This window comes from Diceros bicornis, chromosome 28 (assembly GCF_020826845.1).
Source record: "Diceros bicornis minor isolate mBicDic1 chromosome 28, mDicBic1.mat.cur, whole genome shotgun sequence".
Taxonomy (NCBI): Eukaryota; Metazoa; Chordata; class Mammalia; order Perissodactyla; family Rhinocerotidae; genus Diceros; species Diceros bicornis.
The window spans coordinates 10431815-10454396 of NC_080767.1; the positions used below are offsets into that span (position 1 = coordinate 10431815).

The window sequence follows — 22582 nt, forward strand, 5'->3', positions numbered from 1 at the left end:
GGTGTGTTTATTTACTATATTCTTTGATATTGATATATCAGTACATTTAATATGTGAAATTAATAGCAAAAGCACATTTCAGTTCAAAATGCCGCTTTGTTTTTACAAATACTACTTGAAATGATCTAAAGGCAAAAGCTTCCTCCAGCATTTGGAGTTTGCTTTTTTGGTCATTCGGCTTCTAGGCTTAATATTAGTAACATGGTGGCGTCAGCGAAGCTTTTTTTAAGAAGCTCTCCTCTTGTGTCCACCCGGCCTTATTTGAGTCCCTTAGTCAGTCAGCAAGCATGCTTGGAACAGTCCCCGGTGCTTTGCAAGGGCTCATATTGCAGAGCGGTCACGTATGGGTATTTGTAGTTACAAATACTTGACCAGTCTCCAGGGGTGGGGTTTCCAATACTTTCAACAACCCCGTTGCCTGTTTTGCTCTAAGTGCCAGAACTGACTTTGGTAGGACATCTTTCACTGAGAAATAAATAAAATGGAACATAATGGGTCTGCTTCAAATGCTGATAAAATCCACCGGAATCGCCTGTCGAGCGTTACAGAGGATGAAGACCAAGACGCTGCTTTTACCATCGTGACTGTGCTGGACAAAGTTGCCACCATCGTGGACAGTGTGCAGGCGAGCCAGAAGAGGATAGAAGAGAGACACAGGGAGATGGAAAATGCCATAAAATCCGTCCAGATTGACCTATTGAAGCTTTCACAGTCACACAGCAATACAAGCTATCTTATTAACAAGTTGTTTGAGAAAACCCGAAAAGTCAGTGCTCACATTAAAGATGTGAAGGCCCGGGTGGAGAGGCAACAAACTCATGTTAAAAAGGTTGAATCTAGGCAAGAGGAAATAATGAAGAAAAACAAATTTCGCGTGGTAATATTCCAGGTAAGCTTGCACTCACGTTTAGCTCGATTACTGCGATCTCTCACATCCTTTAATGGCCAACAGGTCCTATCAGAGGTTTCCAGTGTTGCCTCATAACTATTGTACATATTCATGTAGTGGAATTCTGTATCAGCAGAGATCTCAGGATAAGACCATTTCTATGTTAACTAATGTACTAACAGTATTTTGAGCTTCTCAACCATTTTGTGTAATATGAACTGTGGAGCATAGCTGAGGCTATTTCTTGCCTTTGAAACTTAATATAGGTAAAGCTCTTTTGGTGTATTAGACGTATTAGCATGATGCCCTTAGACCTTAGAATGTTAGAACTGGAAGAAACCTAAGGAGCCTCTAATTTAAAACACCTCTTTGTTGTATGAGAAAGGAAGCAGGACCAGTAGCCCCACAATGTGTTTTTTTTCCTTATAATAGAGAGCCAGGAAAGCCCTAAACTGTAAAATGTAAACTTTTTGGAATATAATCTGTCTATTGGAATATTTACATGTGAGTCATAATAATAAGAAAAACGCTATTTCTTAATGAATCAGGCAATTGTTCTTATTTTTTTATTATTATAGTTATACAAATGTAGGAGTCACATAAGTGATTTGTTATATTTGATTACAAGGTCTTTTTACTTAGTGATTTAATATAATAGGTTTTGTGTGGCATTGTGTATCGGGCTAAGTTCCTATATTAATCTGTGCTTGACACTCATATTTTTTGAAATAGGAACATACCCATGGCAAAAGCATATCTATATAGTATATTTTAAAACTCTTCCAAATGGAAAGGAAAATGTTGAACTCTCCTCTATTGGTGGGAAAACAGGAAAGTCATTAGCAGACAGTTCACAAAAGACAGAATAAATGAGCAGAATTCCACTTTCACCTATTTAAGTATTTGCAGTTACTAAAACATACTCAGAGTTTAAGGGTAGAAAAAAACAAGTACTTCAGTATTCTGCTGGTGGAATTATAAGTTGGTAGAATTAATTTTATGGAAGGCAGTTTTGTTGGTATGTATTTAAGAACCTTAAAAATTCACAAACCTTTTGGCCCAAAAATTTCATGTCAGAGATTTGTTCTAAGTATCAAATCAGTAATGTATGCAGGGATGTTCACTGGTGCATATATACAGTGTTATCGCACTGTATTTTTAAAGTGGATGAATGCCCATATGCATAGGGAAAAAACCTAGAAGAATAAAAACAAAATGAAATAGGAACGCACTTGGATTAGGTGGGCAGATATGTGTAAGATACTAGGGCTGTAGGCCATAACTGCCCATAGCATTCTCTACACGTTAGTCAGTTCTCCACAGCCCTCTGTTAACTGATAAAGTTACACTGAGATGGCACAGTGGTATTTTGGATCTGTTTTTAAGCGCCTGTTGGTTATTTAGGAATAGGGAGGAGAGAGAAGAGTTGCTTATTTCCAAGGTAGACAGATTGTACTAGGCCATTTGAAGTCCTTTACTATTTCCCTTTCCTTCCAGGTCCTTGGAAGTCCTATTCTAGACTTAAAAAGGTGGGGAAAAAAAAATCACTCACATTCCTCTCAGAGGCCAGTCGCAGTGTTAGTGTATGTAATGGGATCTAGATTGGGTATTGGAGAGTGTAGTATCCATTCTTGAATTCACTTTCCAAGGGCATTGGCAGTGATGGGTATATCTCACCCTCCACTTGCATGGGACATGCCAGGAAACAGTCTTGGTATCCAGCATTCCTCCTGAGAACCTTGTGCAAAGAGTGGACCAGGTGCCAGTCAGGATTTATGAAGGCTAGCACAAAGAAGTTTCTGAAAAGTTCTAATTGACTCTGGTTTGTCTATTGACATAATTCTTTTCTTTAAAGTTAAGATGTTTCTATATTCACTTGTTTATTCCCTGAAACTTGGTGTTTTTTTTCTTTGAGCCCCTATTATTACTTAAACGAATAGAAGATAGTATGAAAAAGCAACTGAGAGGCACTAGTTTAGGTCAGATCTCTTTCCTTGTAAGACAGAATGCGATGAAGATTCTGTGAATTTCAGTTGTTCAGAGTAAGCAGCAGTTTGTAAATAAGCGGTGGTTATCTTTTATAAAAATAGGAGAACTTGTAGAGAAAAGACAAAGGCAGATAACAATGGACGTAGAACTTGGCTTTGATGATTCATTAGATGTCAGAACACCATATACGATATTCACATGGTTATCCTCAGCAGTTAAAATTAGTTCTTACAATTCATTTTCGGAGTTAATATGTGTAAGTGGTTATATTGAGATTCTCCCTTCCACTAAAATTAACTTGAAGCTGAGTAATTCAGCTTTAGTATACTTTCATTTCCATTTGGGTTTTTCCTCAAAAAGTTTTCGCTGGATGCGTCTTTTGGTAACAAGTGTGTGTTGCTGTTTTGTCACCCGCAGTTGTGTATGGCTGAGCTTTCAGCTAATCCTGGACACTGACATTAAAAAAAAATCATCTGCTATTTCTCATACAGTTATGATTTTTCTTTGAACATACCTTCACCTTGATGACCTTCTCACCGTGCAAGCCAGGAGTCTTACCATATCTTCTGACCATTTTGCTTACTAAACACGTGCCTGTGGTTAACAAATGAGATACTCGGCCATTCCCTAATGATAAGTCCCATACTTTGATATATTCCAAATTCCACTAGTTATATTACTCTGATAATCAAAGCCGCTTTACTCTGACCCAAAGTACTCATTTTGTTATAAAAATCATCTTTTTACCTGGACTTTTACATAAAAAGATATATAATAATTGTATTTGGAAATTACCTATGGTTCAATCCTATAATCTTCAATTATTATAACAGTATATTCACCAGTAACTCATGGTATCTCTGACTCATAGGAGTTGCAATAAATAGATCCACATAATGAGTACTTTCTCTGACTCTACCTCTGTTTTGTTTTGTTTTTCAGCTTGGTTTTGTATAATTTGTTGTGCAATTGAAAGTGGGTTTGTGATTCCTGAGTTAGGCTATATCTGATTTCTTCACAGCAGGATTGTGAGGAGTTTTCCCCCCTACCAAGCAGTAATTATTCTTTGGCTCCTTCCTTTTCTAATTATACCTTCTCAGGCCATACCAGCCCACTCAAGTGTTGATGAAGCTACTCCCTGTAGCAGGTGTCAGGAAAGGAGAGGAATAACTTTGCTGCTTCTGACTGATTCATCAGAGAGCTATGAGACACCCACCCTGCCTTTTTTTAGCTCCTAGACTCTCCACTCCTGTAGCCAAAGAATTTAATTTTAAATAAGTATCCAAAGAAATAAGGTTCCAGGGATATCTTCTTGACTGTCAGGCTGATAGCTTTTAGAATATGTGTAAATGTATTTCTTACATATTTATTAAATTTTTTTGATTGAACAGGTTTAATCTGGATCTCAAGTAGGAGCACAGTTTCTTTTAGAAATTTTAACTTAGAGATTCAGTTAAAAAAATCTCATGATCTTTTAAGTGTTGCCTGTTTAGTTTTAGAAATAATCCCTAAATAGTGAGTTGAGTTCCTTTAGCATCTGTGTTTCAGGTTCTCAAGGTCACTAGTGTCTGCCATGTTCCCCAATCCAGTTCTCATCCTCATCCTTTTGACACATTTGACGTAGTTGATCCCTCTCTCCTTTTTTTTTTGTTTTGTGAGGAAGATCGGCCCTGAGCTAACATCTGCCAATCCTCTTTTTGCTGAGGAAGACTGGCCCTGGGCTAACATCCCTGCCCATCTTCCTCCACTCTATACGGGACGCCGCCACAGCATGGCCGGACAAGTGGTGCATTGGTGCGCGCCCGGGATCCGAACCGGCGAACCCCTGGCTGCCACAGTGGTGTGCACGCACTTAACGGCTTGCGCCACTGGGCCGGCGCCCCTCTCTCTTTTCTTGAAACTTCTTTCCCCTTGGCTTCTAGGGGTGCTGCTCTTTCTTGGATTTCTTCTTGCCTCACTGGCTGATATTTCTCCTTTTTGGTTCTTTCTCCACTCTTCCTTATCCACAGGTCCGAAATCCATTTATCTATTTATAACACCAAAATCCAAAAGTTTCTAAAAATAAATTTTTTATTTTATCATTTTTATTGAGGTCATAATAGTTTATAACTTTGTGAAATCTCTGGTGTACATTATTGTCAGTCACCATATATATGTGCCCCGTTATGCCTTATGACCACTCCCCCGCCCCCTTCCCCTCTGGTGACCACTAATCTGTTCTCTTTGTCCGGGTGTTTGTTTATCTTCCACACATGAGTAAAATCATGCAGTGTTTGTCTTTCTCTGGCTTATTTCGCTTACCATAATACTCTCAAGGTCCATCTATGTTGTTGCAAATGGGACAATTTTGTCTTTTTTTATGGCTGAATAGTATTCCATTGTATAAATATACCACCTCTTCTTTATCCATTCATCAGTTGTTGGGCACTTGGGCTGTTTCCACATCTTGGCTATTGTGAATAATGCAGTGAACATAGGGATGCATAAATCTCTTTCAGTTGTTGATTTCAAGTTATTTGGATAAATACCCAGGAGTGGGATAGCTCTGTTGTATGGTATGTCTATTTTAATTTTTTGAGACATCTCCAGGATACTGTTTTCCATAGTGGCTGCACCAGTTTGCATTCTCATCAGCAGTGTATGAGGGTTCCCTTTTCTCCACATCCTCTCCAACATTTCTTATTTTTTGTCTTGGTAATTATAGCCATTCTAACAGGTGTAAGGTGATATCTCATTGTAGTTTTGATTTGCATTTCCATAATTATTAGTGATGTTGAACATCTTTTCACGTGTCTAAAAATAAAATTTTTGTTTGTAACTTATTTGACAGCAAGACCTAGCCTGACCTGAACTCATTTGATTGCAAAACCTGACTTGAAATAGCACGAGGCTGTTTATACTCTTTATCCCACCTTAGGGTGAATATTCGTGTTTTTTTGCCACAAAGATGTTTCTTCCCACAAACATGTTTCTTCCCAAGATCTCACTGGGAATCTTATGTAATATATCATATTTTCCCCAAATATGAAATATTCTGAATTCTGAAACACACCTTGGCCCCAAGGAGTTTTGAATAATGGAGTATAGACCCATTCACTCAATTTCTTGGTGATCTCTCTCATCTGGTCTCATGATATTTAATTTCATCTTGAAATTAATGATTCCTAAATTTATATCTCTAGTCCAGACCTCTCTTCTAAATTTCAGACTTATATACTCAGCTGCCTACTCGACATCTCTGCTTCTTTGGATGTCCAGTGGGCATCTCAAAGTCAACATGTTCAGATCCCATCCTTCCCCTCCAGTCTCTTCCTCCTTCTCTCTTCCCCATCTCAGTTAATGGCAAATGTATCCTTCATTTGCTTAGGCCATGTACTTGAGAATTATCCTGGATACTCTGTCACACTCCACATCCAAATCTAGCATCTAATCCTATCTTCAGAGTCGATCGGGAATCAGACCACTTCCCACCACCACCTCTGCCAACACCCTGATCCATCTCTCACCTGACTAATCTCAGTGGTCTCCAGCTCTTCTCCCTGCTTCTTATCTTGCCCCCATAGCCTATTTTCAGCAGAGTGGTCCTTTTACAACATGGGTCAAATCATGTCACTATTCTCCTCAAAACTTTTTTAAAGGCTTCCTCTCACAGTGAGAATAAGAGCCACTGTCCTTATTACTGGACACAGAGCCCTACATGATCTGGCCTTCCTGCTACCTCTCTTACCCTCTCTCCCCCTCTTCTTGCCCCTTGATCACTCTGCTCCAGCCACACTGCCCTCTTTGCTATTTCTCCTTTCCTCCCAAATACACGCATTACCTTCAGGTCTAGGCTGGGATGCCACCTTACTGGTGAGGCCTTTGCAAGCATCCTCCCCAGTCACTGTATGTCCCTCTTTACTGCTGTATTTTTGGCTCTTGTACTTATCACCATCCAACAGACTACATATTTAACTTGTTTATTTCTCTCTCTCCAAGAAAATAAGCTCTTTTACTCTGTTTTCTTCACAGGAGGTTCTCAGTTCCTAGAACATTGATGGTGCATGGTAGATGCTTAGTAACTGTTTGTTGGGCGAAGGTATGAGCCTCTTATTTGATCCAGCAGTTGTTTATTGAGTATACCTGCTATGTACAAGGCACTCTGATAGATGCTGGGCACAAAACATAAATAAGACACATCTCTGCTTTCCTGGAACCTATCATTCAGTGAAGGCCTCAGGGAGACATTTATAAATAAGTAGAGTTCCAATTCAGTTCAAACTGTGGTAAATGCTATAAATAGAGCTCTGTCATTTTGGTGTATATTGGAGACAGAATTAGCCTCTTGGGGAAGCTGGGGACATTTGAATCAATTCTTGAAGAAAGATTTTGTTCACAAAGCTGAAGAGGTGAAGGGGCATATAAGGTAGCAAGAATCACATATACAAAGATGATGTGGAAGGATGAGAACATCACATGTTTGAGGAATTGAGAGAGTGGTTGTGTGTTGCTGGGCTGGAGGAGTGGGGAAGTAGGTTTAGCTCAAACTGAGGAACCTTCTAATCATACTCAAGAATTTGAACTCTAGGGGCTGGCCTGGTGGTGTAGTAGTTAGGTTTGTGCACTCCTCTTCAGCAGCCCGGGGTTTGTGGGTTCGGATCCTGGGCGTGGACCTACGCACCACTCATCAAGCCATGCTGTGGCGGCATCCCATATACAAAATAGAGGAAGATGGGCAGAGGTGTTAGCTCAGTGACAATCTCCCTCAAGCAAAAAGAGGAAGATTGGCAACAGATGTTAGCTGAGGGCCAGTCTTTCTCAAAAAAAAAAAGAGTTTGAACTCTATCCTTTGATTATTGGTCAGCACCCCAAAGTGTTGAAGTAGAGAAAGGATCAGAGCTATTTAGAAGTATTTCTCAGGAAATACTTAGGTGATGTTTTGGAGGTGGAGGTATTGCACAAGTTCAGGCCTCAGATGACAAGGACCTGAATTATGACATTGGTAGAGGCAAGGAGGAAAGAGGAGGGAACTGAGGAGTCTATTAAGCAGTGTTATCGACAGCACTTGGTGACTGGTTAGACGTGGGATCAGAAGGAGAGGAAATATTTGGGACGATGATTCTGAGGTCTCTAGCTGGGTGGCACCTGGATGGGTGTCAGTGCTGAGGGGGACAGGGAAAGAAGCAGCTGTGGAGAGGGTCATGGATGCGCCCTGACATCAGGACATTTGGACATGTTAAGTTTGAGATGCCGTGTTACATTTAGGTGGAGAAGTCTGTCTATTATTTAAAAGTGTGTCTTCATCTTAGGAGAAGGGAGGAGGTAAAGAGAAAATATTTGTGAGTTTATTACAAGTGGATCTGAAAGCGTAGGAGTGGATCAGGCTGCTCAGGATGAGCTTTGGAGATGAAGATGAAAGGGCCAAGGAGAGAGAAACATGAAAAAATACCCACATTTAAGGAGTGGGGAGAGGATACGCAGCCTGTGGAGGAGATTCAAAAGGCGTGGCCAGAAGGTCAAAGAGCTGATCTCTAACACGCTTCCTTTATCTCTCCTTCAGGAGAAGCTTCGGTGTCCAACATCCCTGTCTATTGTTAAAGACAGAAACCTGACCGTGAATCAAGAGGAGGAGGACGATGTCTTTGATCCCCCAATCGAGCTGTCTTCGGATGAAGAATATTATATTGAAGAAAGCAGATCTGCTAGGCTTAGAAAGTCAGGCAAGGAGCGCATCGATAATATCAAAAAGGCATTTTCCAAAGAAAACATGCAGAAGACACGGCAGAATTTTGACAAGAAAGTGAACAGAATTAGAACTAGAATAGTGACCCCGGAGAGGAGAGAGAGGCTAAGGCAGTCAGGAGAGAGGCTGAGGCAGTCAGGAGAGAGACTGAAACAGTCAGGGGAAAGATTTAAGAAATCGATTTCTAGTGCAGCTCCCTCGAGGGAAGCTTTTAAGATGCGTGGCCTTCGGAAAGCTAAAGACCAAACTGTGGCCGAAGGCCCCGCAGAGGTCAGGGAGATGGGTGTGGACATCATCGCCAGGAGCGAGGCTCTGGGCCCCATCAGTGAGCTCTACACTGACGAGCTCAGTGAAACAGACCGCGAGGAGGCCAGGGCGGGGTGTCCTCCTCGCGAAGGAGGGGAGATCCTGACCCCTGAGCCTTTAAAAGTCACTTTTAAACCCCAGGTGAAAGTAGAGGATGACGAATCTCTTTTGCTGGATTTAAAGCAGTCATCATAAAGAGGAATTAAGTATATTTTAAATATAAATCTCCTTAATCACACAGTTCTAGTTTAAATAGTATAGTCATTTCGTTTATAGGCCATTTAGGAAAACGTAATGGTATGGCTATTTCATTTCTTATGTTTAAAATCTTAATACAAATATTATATATATTTCCTTGTAACATCCTTGGGAGTTCTTTTTCCCACCCCGGACTTATAAGATCCTAGCAGCGTTTTCTCTGTCACTCTCATGGCAGCTGTGGATCTTTAAGTTCCTTTCTCTTGCCCCAGAAAAACAGTTTCCTAGCAAGGGTCATTTAGGTGTTTGGAGGTCTAAAACAAATGAAGAGCAAATTTGTGGCCGTCATTTGCAAGTGAACTCTCACTTTTGGTCTAGATTAATGTGGTGGCCAACCTCTTAGGGGAATAACTCGTGGGTTATATCATCCTTATGTTCAAATCAGTAGACTTGTTAGTAATTAGCAATCACACCCTTTTTTGATGCTTTTGCATTAAAAAATTGAAGTTCTGGACTTGAACATTTGGTCCTGGCATCACAGGTTTACTTATAACAAGCCACTTGGCAAGCTGTCTGCTAGTAAACTCATCCATAAAATGGAGAGGGTTTGCCTGTCCTGCCTATCTCAGAGGACTGTTGTGAAGATCAAAGGAAACATTATACCTTCTGGGGGAACACAAATCATATTGGGGTAAAATAAGCCCCCCTGATTCCTCAAAAACAGAATCGAAATAACTACACCTTCTGAAAAAGCCCTGAGTGCCAAGTGGTGAGGACCTAGGTTGGACAGAAACTAAAGTTGGTCTTCAGAAACTTCTTCACAGAATTGGGAGTGAAAAATAAATGTTTGAGTGACCTCTTTTCCATCAAAAACTAAAACCAGACCTTGGGTTTGAGCTGGGTCTTAACATGTTTCTTGGAAAATCCATTTCTAGTTTTCTTTGATTAGCTCTATGGTGGACTAGAGCAACGCTTGACCAGTGTGAAGCATAAAACTGTGGTCATGTCTTCAAGAGGCCTCTCTGAAGTCAGCCCTGGTGCAGTGGGTTATGAAATGACCTCAGATATTTCGGTTTTCCCCTCAGGGCGTGTCTGTCCAAAACTGTTCATAGGAGTTCATCATAGCTGCTTTCAGAAGAAGCCAGCTTCCGCTTACCTGTTAGCTTTAGATCCAGCCAGTCCAGAAGTAGGTACTATTGCTAAAGAAAGAGAGAGATGTTCACACTGGCTCTGCACTTCGGGTGTGTTTGAATCTTCTCGGTTTGTAAATAGGGCAGAAATGATGGGATCGTTGAATTGGAAGAGTTTGGACAACAGTCAGCTTTCAGATCAGTTTTGGATGTTCATGTAGTAGTTGTAATACACACACACACACACACACACACACACACACACCCTCCCCCCCCCCAACTTTAAAATATTTGACTTGTTACCCGGATGTTTGGATTTGGGAATTTGATTCAGCATCATTTCCTGTTCATCTGAATGAATGTATAAAATCATCAATATGCTCATCTCATTATCTTTTTATATTGAAAACTAAACTGTATACAACATTGAACAATACTTAAAAAAATAACTTGAAAAATGTTATTATAGTTTAGAAAGAGCTTGAATGCCTAATCATGTATTTGCTTAAAGCCACAATAAATTTGAATTTAAAGAAGACATTATTATAAAGTTTGATGTCAGTGTCCTATTTGTAAGTATTTTTACTAATAATGAATGCAAACACCATGGCATGAATTTGATGTAAGCCTTCTTATAATAGATATGTTTCTAGGTTAAGAAGAATGTAAAGAACTTATAAGCTTTTTCTTTTTTTCTAGCCCTATATGGAGTAACTATCAATTGGGCTAAAATGTTTTCCTGCAAGTATTACTATCAAGGAATTTTTGTAATGACTGTTTGCTTACTGACCCATTATATAACAAGACTTGACATATTATAGAACATTTCCCATATAGATATATTTGAATTTTGATGAGGAAGGAGTTATAACCTGGCTCTTCATCATGGTGGACTTTGTGCAAACCCAGAAACACTAAGACAATTTCACGTCCTTCGAGGTTCATTGTTACCTTGTATGCTTTCTTGGTACTAGGATTTTTCTCTCCATGTTGTTTCTGTCTCTTGACATTTCTCCCATAGTGAGGACATTCCTCAATTCTGCATTCATAATTTTTTCTTCTTTCATTCTGTTTTCTTGATGCGAAGAATGTATTTGTAATGGGCTGCAAAATCACACATCCCCACTTAATGCAAGGAATATTTTAGTCAACATTCCTTATTTTAAAAGTTGCAGACAACACAGACTAGATTTTCTGCTTACTTTACTCTTTTATGTTTTTGGAATTATACATGTTAGATTTTAAACAATTTATTCAAATAAAACCATTAGGATTTATCCCCTTTTCTTTCTATGAGGCAGAACAATGCAACATCCATAGACACCGAGGGCATGGAGCCCATTCAAGCTCTTCTACAGAGTGGACAGGGTAGAGTAGGGAAGTGCACTTCTGCCTCCTGCACATGGTGATCCAGGGCTTTCCTTTGAGAGTTGACAATGGCATGGTTCTGGCTCATATGTTAGAGAAACAGGCCAAGTGTGAAATAGTGACAAGAAGCACATGAAAATTCAGCTTGCTGAGATTGTACTTGTGGTGTGTATGAACCCCCTTGAGCAAGATTTCATAAATTAAAAATACAAACCAAAATACAGTATTTTCATTTTGACTTCATTCTTTGCCTTCCATGCACTTGTAAGGGTTTGGTTTAGAACAAGGCCTGAAGTTCGTTGTGATTCGGTCAGCTGAAAGCATGGGTCATGTTACGTAAAACATTCAACAGGATCACTGTTAACTGTGCAGTTCCCGTACATGAAATTCCTGGGCCTTTTTTTCTTCTGAGACATGTTTTCTATAGCTTCTTTTATTGAAACCTGCTAAAAAGATGACAGGTTACGATCCCCAAATAAATTGCTCTGACATATTTGAGTCAAGATTAGGGGGAATGACCCCTATGGTCTCGTCCTCAATTCTATTTGAATTTGGGGCATGCTGGTACCTGGTCTGTAGTGAATGAAAAATGAAGAAGCCCCCATGCTGAATTTTGTGTGTCATTCTTGTGAGCACCTCTGAGTTATGTGATGTCTGAAGATTTATAGCTGTCCTTATCAGGTGAGAATCCCTCAGTATATTTAAGTGGACAGGAGATCTAGGATAACTACCTCTTTACTGTAAGTCTCAGGACATCCTACCATCCCTGATAGAAGGGAGTGGCATCCCCCGGTAGAAGGGAGTGGCAGAATATTCTCAGGCTTTGAATGTACTGGGGCATCTTCCTAAGATCAGCTGTGCCTGTCCAGGGCCCTCCCAGACTGCCCTGCCACTTGATGCCTTTGCTCGTGTGGTTTGTCTCCCTGGAATACCACCTTTCCCTTTCATTCTGGGAGATGACTTTTAAGTTTAGTGATAATGTCAATTTCCTTGTTTTAGCTATTCTTGGTCACCTCCCACCCCCTAGGAGGGGCATGATTATAATTACTCCATATGTTCAATATACATCGCATTTTTATATGCCAGATTCTGTGTGAGGCACTGAGGATTCAAAGATGAATAGAACACAGTTCTTGACCCCACCTCCCCTCCCCTTTCCCAGTCCTTATCTGGGGCTCACAGTGTTGTGGGAGACAGTCAAGCAAAAATGCAGCAATGTGACTAGTGCTGTGCATAAGATGATGGAACTGTAGAGACGGAAGATATTTATATAGAATTTTGATCATACATCATAGCACTTGCCTTGTATTCTAGTTTATTTGTATAACTGTCTTCTAGACTAGACTGTGCTTCTGAAGGGCAGGAACTATATTTTACTCATCTTTGAGTCACCAGCACTTGGAGAGCCATCGTTAGGTATCGTGAATCCATTGATGAAAGACACGGTCCCTGCGCTTAAGGCACTTTTCCCCTGGTGGAGGAGATAGACACGGAACTCAGCATCCTTGCACAATGTGATGGGAGCCTCAGGTTTAAGAAAGGATGATGGGAGCATAGAGGAAGAGCATCTAACAAGCTGGAGAGGGGCTGTCAGGAAAAGTTAGAGAAAATGAGATCAAGTTGGCATTTGAAGACCAGTCAAGAGTCAGCTAAATTATATAGAAAGAACTCAAGGCAAGATCCAGCTAGAGAGGTTTTGTGAAGGTGTTTTGGGTTTTATGTCAAAGGCCATGAAGAGCCATTGAGGGATTTTAAGCCGGAGAGTACCATGATTGACATTTTCAAAAGGATGCTCTGTTAACACACCAGAGGCAAGAGAGATCAGTTAGTAGGCCCTTGCATTTTTCCAGGTGAGAGGACAGTACCTGACCTAAAGCCTTAACAGAGCTGTGAGCGGGGTAAACTTGGACGTGGGTTGTGATGGGGAGCAAATGATAGCCAAGTGTCTGGCTTGGGCAAGAGGTTATGCCATTCACCGAGATGGGAAATATGGTATTCCGTCCAGGATTCTAAGACAGCACTCTAATGATGCCCCTCTTACTCTGCTCTGACGGCCTTGGTTGCTAGTCCCCCGGCACAGCCTGAGAAACGGGAGCCACGCCTGTACTCCAGAAGCTCCCACACTAGAGGTCTGCCTGGTCTAGCCGCTGTGGCCATCACCTAGGCCTAAAGAAAAGCCTGATTTGAAGTGATCCTTTCCTGGCCCAAGCAAGCACCTTGCCCTCTCCACCAGGACTCCAAGTCCTTGAGAAGCAGAATTGCCTTTCAGGTCTAAGGCCGTTGTGAGAGCTTCTCTTCCATCTACATCTTTACTCAAGGCCAGGTTTCTGCTTGCTTATTGTGTAGTCCAAAGAAAAGCTACTCCTGATTCCCAGAATGTTTTTTTTTTTTTCCTGTGAGGAAGATTAGCCCTGACCTAACATCTGTCACCAATTCTCTTTTTGCTGAGGAATATTGGCTCTGGGCTCACATCCATGCCCATCTTCCTCCACTTTATATGGGACGCCGCCACAGCATGGCCTGACAAGCAGTGCATCGGTGCACGCACGGGATCCGAACCTGTGAACCCCCGGCCGCCACAGCGGAGCGCGCACACTTAACCGCTGCGCCACCGGCTGGCGTCCAGAATGGATTTTTTAAAAAATCTCAGTTGTTGTTTGGCACCTGAGGATTCCAGCCAAAGCTGTGCTTTTATTCCAGCTGACAGCACAGTAAAAGCTGCTGTAACCTGTTCTGTTGGCCGGGGCCAGTTGCCAGGCTTCATGTAGCTGCTCACATCAGCTGCCATGTTTGCAGCAAGAGCCTTGATCTCATCATGGGCACTTTGGTTTCAAATTTCATCCGTTGGTGTCTGTCGCATTAGATGTGAGTCATGGCGTCACAAATATATTAGAGGTTCAAGGTGGGGTTTGATGTAACCCATTCCTCTTCTCCAAGGTTCTGGCTGATGGAAGACTTCATATAAGGATTGCCAGCAAAATGGAGACCAAAGCATCATCTTTATTACAGGTGGGGCGAATGTCCAATAAATCCCCCAAATGTAGAGCATCTGGTAAATTCTGTTGGAGAATGGGGTTTAGACCTAAGACAGGAGCTAGACCCTCCTGTCTCCCTGGGGACCTGCGTGCTCTGGTGCGACAGTAGAAAGAGCAAGGTCTGTGGAGCAGAAGCAGAGTCCATTTTATCAGCCAGCAGTGAAGCCCACACACCTGCCTCAGCAAGGGGGAGCAGCGGGAATGGAGGCTCCCCTCTGAGTAACCCAGCTCAGGTGGGCAGGTAGCAAGCCGACAGGAGGCAGAGAGGCTGGAGCCCCTGGGCCAGAAAACCTACTACACTTGCACGCAGGGCCAATTTGAAGCCACAGCCTGGTTTGTGCCGTTGAGGCCTAATGTGCAGACTTAAATGTAGCCCAGTGAGGGTAGCTGCTACTCCTCTGAGACCTGTTTTGGACTCATTGAATTGAGGTGCTAATTGAGAGCACCAAGTGGAGGGTAGGCAAGTTGAGTGTTATAGATCACAGCCCAGAGGAGACGGCTGGAGAAACACACTTGTTAGATGAAGTATAGATAAGTGAAATTGTGGGCTTTCATGAGAAAATGCAGGCAGTGTGACTTTGAAGGAAGGAGTGGATAAAGATCTCCTTGAAAGGAGCGAGTGGGTAAAGAAGTTGGCTAACTTCTAAATTAAGGTATTCTGAACAATTCTCGGGCTCTCATTTCAAGAAGAATGTTCTCCTGATTGGTCTGTGACTGTCCTTACCTTTGAAAGAGCAAGAATTCTCTATCCTCAAACACTGTCTGGTTTCCATATCTCCCTGCTATCATTCATTTTAAGATAAGAGATACACTAAATATTGTTCTAAGCTTAAATTTATAACTACAGTGAACACCACAGTCTGGAGGGTTTGGTTGAATTTCTTGCTGTGAGTCTGTTAAGGTTATTACTCCTGGCTGAAGTTAGCCCACGGCATAATATTGTAAAGCAGCCAAGCTATCCTGATCATCTAGCTCATGGGCTAACACTCATAACTTATCAGAGTCTCATTAGGCCTTTTATCTGAATAAGCTTGAAATTCTCAACAAGCCGTGGTTCTGTAGATACGTTGTTTTAGGGTAAAATAAAATCCATTGAAATGAGTTTGTCACTTTAATTGTATTAGCACCTTTCAAGTGGCTACATGTATCTGGAATATTTCCATAAGGAGAAGAAATAAATTAACAGGCTTATGCATGGGATGTGCTTGGCTCTAGTTCAAAGCAATGGAAAAGATTTCAGAGGGAAACATTCATATACTTGCCAACTGTAACGAAATAGGACTCAATTTTCTTCCACAGGAGAGAAAATATCCAAAGAAACCATAGGTTGTAGATCCATGAGGAAAGGCACCAAAATATTCTCTGGTTGAAACTCATACATCTTTCTCACATAAAAAGAAATTACCAGCATTACAGGCAAACTGTTGGAGAAAAAAAAATCACTTAAGATTTACTAGTTATTCTCCCCTATTCTTAAAAAATAATCACCTTCCGGTGATAATCTGCGTAAGCATTTCTCTTTTCTCTCTTTTTTTTCGCTCTGCAGAATGACAGCATCTGTGAGGGTAGAGGGGCTGGAAAGAGGGGAAGTAATTGATTAGAGTCCAAAGGAGCCTGTAATTTATTCCTATGGTTCGATGGAAGCCAGGCCATATGCATATGGTGGATTATTTTTCTTGACTTGCTCTCAAATTTTGTGCTGAAACGACAATAATTATTACATTTTGCCCCCAGGGGCACGAGGTGTAGGAATAGGGAGAACATGGAAATCATGAAATTTAATCATGAGTCTTCTAGGCAAAAAACCAACTCTCTCAATTGCGAAATTAGAGATCAAAACCAGGAACCCCTTTAAATAGTGCATGAGGAGGATCTGGGGAAGGGTAACTGGGTGGGCTCTGTTGTCAGGAGAAAGCAAAAGAAAACAGATTTCAAGCGTAGGGGCAGGGAACTGGGTTATCTACAAGGAAAGCCTCCCACTCTGCAGAGACATCTCCTTCTGGAAAAGTTTGAAGAATTGAACAATTTTCTATTTGAAGGCACGGTAGTAAATGAAGTTGCATAGAGATGAATGTGTGCATCGTCTTTTTGTTGTTCTATAGTTTTTCACAACAGGCAGCCATGATTGTCATTCATTCATATAGTTCTTTTTCTAAAACCTTTTATAATATTGTGCTGGCGTCCTCTCTGCGATTCTATGAGTTAAGGGCAAGAGACTTAACTGTGTTTCTCCTCAATAAGATAATGTCTCTTGTACCTCCCATAATTCAATGTCTACTTTATATTAGGTATTTAATAAGTATCTACTGAATGAAAACAAACGACTCTTTGAACTATGACGTATTCTCTGAAGATCTTTGAATTGGGGTCATTTATTTATTTGGTATATATTGAGCACTTCCTATAAGCCTGGTGCTGTTCTAGGCTCTGAGAATGAGGCAGTGAACAAGACAAAGTCCCTGCTTTCAGAGAGCTGACATTCCAGAGAGAGACTAAGAATAAGTAAGAAAATAGATAGAATATGTCAGGTGGTGATTACTGTTAGGAAGAACACTGTAAGTCAGGGTAAGGGAGTGGGGCATTATGGGTGTGTTGGTGCAGGCTGGGTGCCATTTGAGAAAGGGTGTCCAGGAAGGCCTCTCTGAGGAGGCCACAACGTCCTGAATCTAATGGGAGTCAACTAGGCAGGCATTTCTGGGAAAGAAGCTTCCGGTGTGTTTCAGTGTGGCTGACGTGGGCGAGGATGGAAGAGGAGGGGGAGGAGCGGGGTGTTACAGACTGGGGTAAGGTCTTTGGTTTTTACTCTGAGGACACATTGCATCTTGTTGAGCAGAGTAACATGATCTAATTTACTGATCTAGTTATCCATACTTGCTGAAAAATCCAACCACTGTGTTCATACGGAAAGCTAACTACAGTTCCTGTCTTAGTTCACACTGCCAAGGAAATCCCCCAAACTCCAAACGTTTTCCGTTCCGTGCTTGCTCCTTACTAGCTTACTCCTCCACGGCCCAGGAAACCCCACTGCAGCTTAAGACTGACATCTAGTGGATATTTTCATAATTGTTTATAAACCTGCAGTTTGGAACACATCAGCTCTTGATTAGGAATAGCGGGGCAAGCTTTAACATCACAAATGGGGTAGATAGAACAATCCTCATGTTATTAGGAGAAGATTACAGTAGGTTTGCCTCCGTTTTTTGTTTTGGATTATATTCAGGTAAGTTTGCCTTTCTCTAGCAAATACCATTAAAACTGGTGGGTTTAGCTGCCAGCAGATTGGAGCATCGAAATCATGGTCTGGTAAGAGGAGAATAAGTCAGGACCAGGTGGGAGCAACCAGGAGAACTTGCTTGGTTCTAGGGGTGGCCCACAAAAGGTAGCCTGTTGTTTGTTGTGTGGTGTCTTGGGGTGTGTGTGTTCCAAACCTGGCTTTGAGTCGGGTTGGCCCTGATTTACAAAAGGCATCTGATCTGATGAGTAGGGCATGATGGGAGGAAGTTCAAGGCAGTGTGGAAATGCTCAAAGTCAGGCGAGGTTGGGTGTTTCCCAAAGCCGAGGTGGGGTATTTCAGTGTAGCAGTCAGGAGCGTTAGCTTTATCATTAGACATCTGGCTTCACGTCTTACTCTGTCATTTACCGACTGCAAGAACTTGGGCAAGTTGCACTCTCTGTATCTCAATTTCTAAATAGTACCCTCTTGGTAAAGATGTTTTATTAAGACAAGTAATTTATGCAAAACACCTAACATGCTAGCATTTAATAAGCAGTCAGTAACAGCTAGGTATTATTGTTTAGAGGAACCACAAGTAGCCATTAGAGATAAAGAAGCAGGCTATTGTAGTACTAATAATATCTGCATTAAAAAAGGTTTTTCCCCCAGCACTTAACGTTAGCAGAATTTAGCTTTTAAACATTTGTATATCTATATGATCCATTTTATCTGCATTGATTCAGGGTGGTTGAATTTTCTGCTTAACTAAGGTATATCATTTATGCTACATAGAGACTTAAACTGTTAATTGGCTTTCATTACTTTTAGGGAAAAAGGGCTCTGCAGGATCTGGCTCCTGCCTGCCTCATCTCTTACTCCTCTTCCCCCTCAGTTTCTGCATTCCAGACACGCTAGCCTTCTTTCAGGTCCTCCAATGTCCTGTCCCACCTGTCTCAGGACCTTTGCATAGGCAGTTCCCTCAGCCTGTCCACACCTCCCACCCCACCCCACCCCACTCCACCATCCAAGCACACACCTGATTAAAGCCCACTCATTTTCAGATTCTGACTCAAATGACACTTCTTCAGGGAAGCTTTCCCTGCCTCCACTCCACTGCCCACTGGGCAAGCCTCCCTTGTTATATGATCTCATCGCATTCTGCAGTTTTAATTGTTCCTCACAACATTTATAGTTTCAAAGTGTACATTTGGATGATTATTCGCCCTCCAACTAGACTGTAAGCATCTTGAAAGCTGGTGCTGTGTGTGCGACCCATCGCTCTGTCCCTGCCACAGTGCCTGGTGCATACACACTCTCATTTTTTGAATAGTAAAGAGAGTTGTCTGAAGAGGGGAGGGATTTCATTTGAAAATTAAAATGTAGAAATCGGTAAAACACTTGGTGACTGACTGAGTATAAAAATGTTGTGGGGGGCCGGCCCCGTGGCTTAGCGGTTAAGTGCGCGCGCTCCGCTGCTGGCGGCCCGGGTTCGGATCCCGGGCGCCCACCGACGCACCGCTTCTCCGGCCATGATGAGGCCGCGTCCCACGTACAGCAACTAGAAGGATGTGCAGCTATGACATACAACTATCTACTGGGGCTTTGGGGGAAAAATAAATAAATAAATAAAATCTTTAAAAAAAAAAAAGAAATGTCGTGGGGACTGTGGAGTGATGCCCAGGTTCTTCTTTAAGACCAGGCATTCCTCCTCCAGACGCTGGGAGTTTAGACAGCTGATGCCGGTCAGCTGAGTCCCTCTCCAGAAACAGCCCTCAGCAAAGAAAGTCACCTCACCCAAGGTCATGCCCCCTCCTGGGAGCAGCCCACAACCAGTGACAGGTTAATTGGGAGCTATGTGTTCCACCCCTTGCCTCAGTGTGGAACAGTTCTGAAGGGTCATCCCACGTCCAGAGCTCGCCATAGGATTGGCTGAGGCCACTGCTGCATCTGCATCAGCTGTTCAATCATCCCTCTCCCCCCATCCTCCCTCCCTCCGCCCTCACAGTGCGGGTCCTGAGAGCACTCTCCCCCCAACAAACCTCCTGCACACAAGTCTCAGTGTCTGTTTCCTAGGGGAGTCGACCCACAAGGGGGCGTGAGGGAGACGGAGGAGTCGAAGGTGGCTCCCCGATTTCTGGCTTGAGACCGCACACGATGCCATCCACGGAGATGAGGAGCACAGGAGAAAGACAATGCAGAGAAGTTGAAGCGGGTTTGCTGGAAAAGATAAGTTTTGGAGGTGCTAAGTCTTGAGTTTCTTGTGGTCTGAATTCAGAGTCTGAAGCTCAGAAGACAGATCTGGGCTAGAGGTACGGGCTTGGGAGTCACTGGTCCACCAGGACAATACATGAAAGCTGACCCATGGACGTGTGGAGAGTGAAAGGAACAGAGGACTAGTGTGACCTGGGAACCAGCAGCGGGGGGCAGGGCTGGGAAGACGAGCTCGCGGGAGATAGAGTAATCAGCGGTAGGAAAACGAGGAGCGTGAGCAGGTACCCGAGGCAGCGGCAGAGGGGTTAGACAGACTGCGGGGAGATGTGCCAGGTGCCGTAGAGAACGCAGTACGGAAACGTGTCCACTGGATTGAATGACACGGCCACTGAAAACCTTGCTGGGAGCAGTTTTAGTGGGGGTGGGGGGAAGAAGCCAGATTCCAGTGAAGTAGATGGGGTGGGAGGGATGAAGAAGAGAGGGACGTCAAGAGAACAGGAGCACATTTGTGTATAAATGATGGCGGAGACGGGCTGAGGAGAAGTTCCAGTTAGCAAGGGATCAAATGATGGCCACAGAAGCGGCAACTGCTTAGAAGTTCTTGACAAGGTGGAACACTGAACGCACAAGATTAATCTTGGAGAGGTAGAGCCACACTACTACTCCCACCCCACACTACTACTGCCACCGGAAGGAAGATGACTAGACATGGAGGCGGGTAACAATAGCCACACTTTATCCTCTTGAAGCATCTGGAACTTTAAGTACTTTCTTTAACCCTCACAACAAATCTTCAAGTAGAACACCACGCCACCAGTCCGCAGCAGGACTGCGGGGGGGCGGGGCCTCGGCTCTGATAGGCTCCCTCCCTCCCCGGAGCCCCGCCCAGTCCCCAGGTAGGCGGGTGAGAGCACGCTTCCGGGAGGGCTGGTCGTGGAGGGGCGTGCTACCCAGGGCTCGGCGGTTCTAGAAGCCACCTCTAACCATCTTGAAACAGGTTCCGCAAGGAAGGAGGAGGAGTGAAGACCGCATTTCCTGAAGGATGCGTACTGGAGCGGGGAAGATGGACGTGAAGAGTGCTGACTAGGTGACGCATGCGCACTGCAGGCGCGACGGTGCGCGAGCCGGCTCCAGTGCGCAGGCGCCGAGGCCTGGCGTTTCCCTCCTGGGTCCGTTAGAATCCCAGTTTTGCACGTGAGTGGAGTCTTATGTGACTCTGCAATTTGATTTCTAAGAATTTGTGTTAGTAAAAAAAAAAGGTTGGTCGCAAAATGTCTACCAATAGGGAATTTGCTAATTAAAATATAGTTGTGTACATATGATGGAATATTTTGCAGCCCCACTAAAGCACACCGGAAATTAAAAATATATTTTGTTTTCTTTACAGTCGAAGTACCAATACTCCCTCCTTGAACTGTGCTGTTATTTATGGCTGGCGGCCAAACTGTTAATTCAAAGCTGCGGGTGAGACAAGCACAGTTTCTTTCCCAAGGGTCGAATTCGATTTAGGAATAAGTCATAGGTATAATGACAGAAGGGTAGTGATGAGTGAGTTTTGCTTGGCCAAGTGGGTCTGTGATAGCTGGCGTGGTGGGCACTTGGCAGAAGAACTCGCCTTAAGACGGCCTTCTCCCAGAGGTGAGGAGACCTCAGCAGAAGGGGGCTAGGGCTGTACCTTTAAGGTGCAGAAGTTGAGGGGGTGTTGTTAGAGGCTTGCTAGAGGAGAGGCACTCTGAGAGTGCTCCACAAGAAAAAGATTCAGCCCCGAGAACTTGCCACACCTGGAAGGCACCACTGTTCTCCAGATTTCCCAGGTGGGAGTCAGACGGCAATCCACTGCTGCTCGGGAACCGCAAGCTCTCTGGTCCTGCACAGACCCCCTTTCCTAAGCTTGAAGCTAGAGGCAGGCCTCGCACACCCACCACCTTTGGTTGGAGGATCAGCAGGGCTCTCCAAGGGAATCCTCCATCCAACCCTCTTCCCGTCTCTACGCTTACTGTTTCATATCTTCTTTATGGGCAAGATGATGGATTCAAGATGTTTTTAGCCATATCCTGCTTTGCAAATGCACCAGGATGGTCTGGTTCACTACTCATTTTGAAATATCAATTCATGCCTCCCAAACAGGAAGAATTCTGGTTTGACACTGCAGGGGTATCAAAATCCACTTAGAGAAGCAAGCAAAACCTTCATGGAACAAAAGAGCTTGCTCAACTCCATTGCGGAAACCAAGGCTACCCCTAGATTCAGGCTTGTCCAAATCCTGGTTCCACCCAATAAGCAGAGCTCAGTTCTAAGCAGTTCTTTCTCAGCGTACTTCCTATGGGTGCCATTATATTGAGGGAGCTGAATTCAAAGGGGTGCCAGCAGAGGGAGCCTGTGGTCTTTCCCCACTGACTCGCTCAGGCATATCCTGTAACTTCTTTAGTCATCTCAGATAATAAAAAGTCCTCGAGTCACTTTCAGACCCAAGAGTAATCTTTGAGTAATTAAAATTCCAGTTCAGTGTCATAATGATAT

At 43.1% G+C, this 22582-nt stretch overlaps 1 protein-coding gene and 1 long non-coding RNA gene across 3 annotated transcripts in view; both read left to right on the plus strand.

The window, feature by feature from the left end:
• The first annotated feature begins 49 nt into the window (after nucleotides 1–49).
• CAVIN4 (caveolae associated protein 4) lies at nucleotides 50–10494 on the plus strand. The gene is made up of 2 exons (XM_058523659.1): nucleotides 50–889; nucleotides 8418–10494. Exons 1-2 carry the CDS (start codon nucleotides 482–484, stop codon nucleotides 9099–9101), a joined length of 1092 nt encoding a protein of 363 aa, XP_058379642.1. The 5' UTR covers nucleotides 50–481; the 3' UTR covers nucleotides 9102–10494.
• A 10717-nt stretch (nucleotides 10495–21211) lies between these two features.
• Nucleotides 21212–22582, plus strand: part of LOC131393164 (uncharacterized) — a 48398-nt gene continuing 47027 nt past the window's right edge. For both annotated transcript variants that reach the window (XR_009215881.1, XR_009215880.1), the window contains exon 1: nucleotides 21212–21256. This is a non-coding gene — a long non-coding RNA (uncharacterized LOC131393164). The remainder of the gene's footprint in view (nucleotides 21257–22582) is intronic.

Coding starts and splice junctions, on each gene's coding strand:
- CAVIN4 (XM_058523659.1), top strand. CDS start 482: ATGGAACATAATGGGTCTGCTTCAAATGCTGATAAAATCCACCGGAAT. Junction 890..8,417: donor TTCGCGTGGTAATATTCCAG/GTAAGCTTGCAC, acceptor TCTCTCCTTCAG/GAGAAGCTTCGGTGTCCAAC.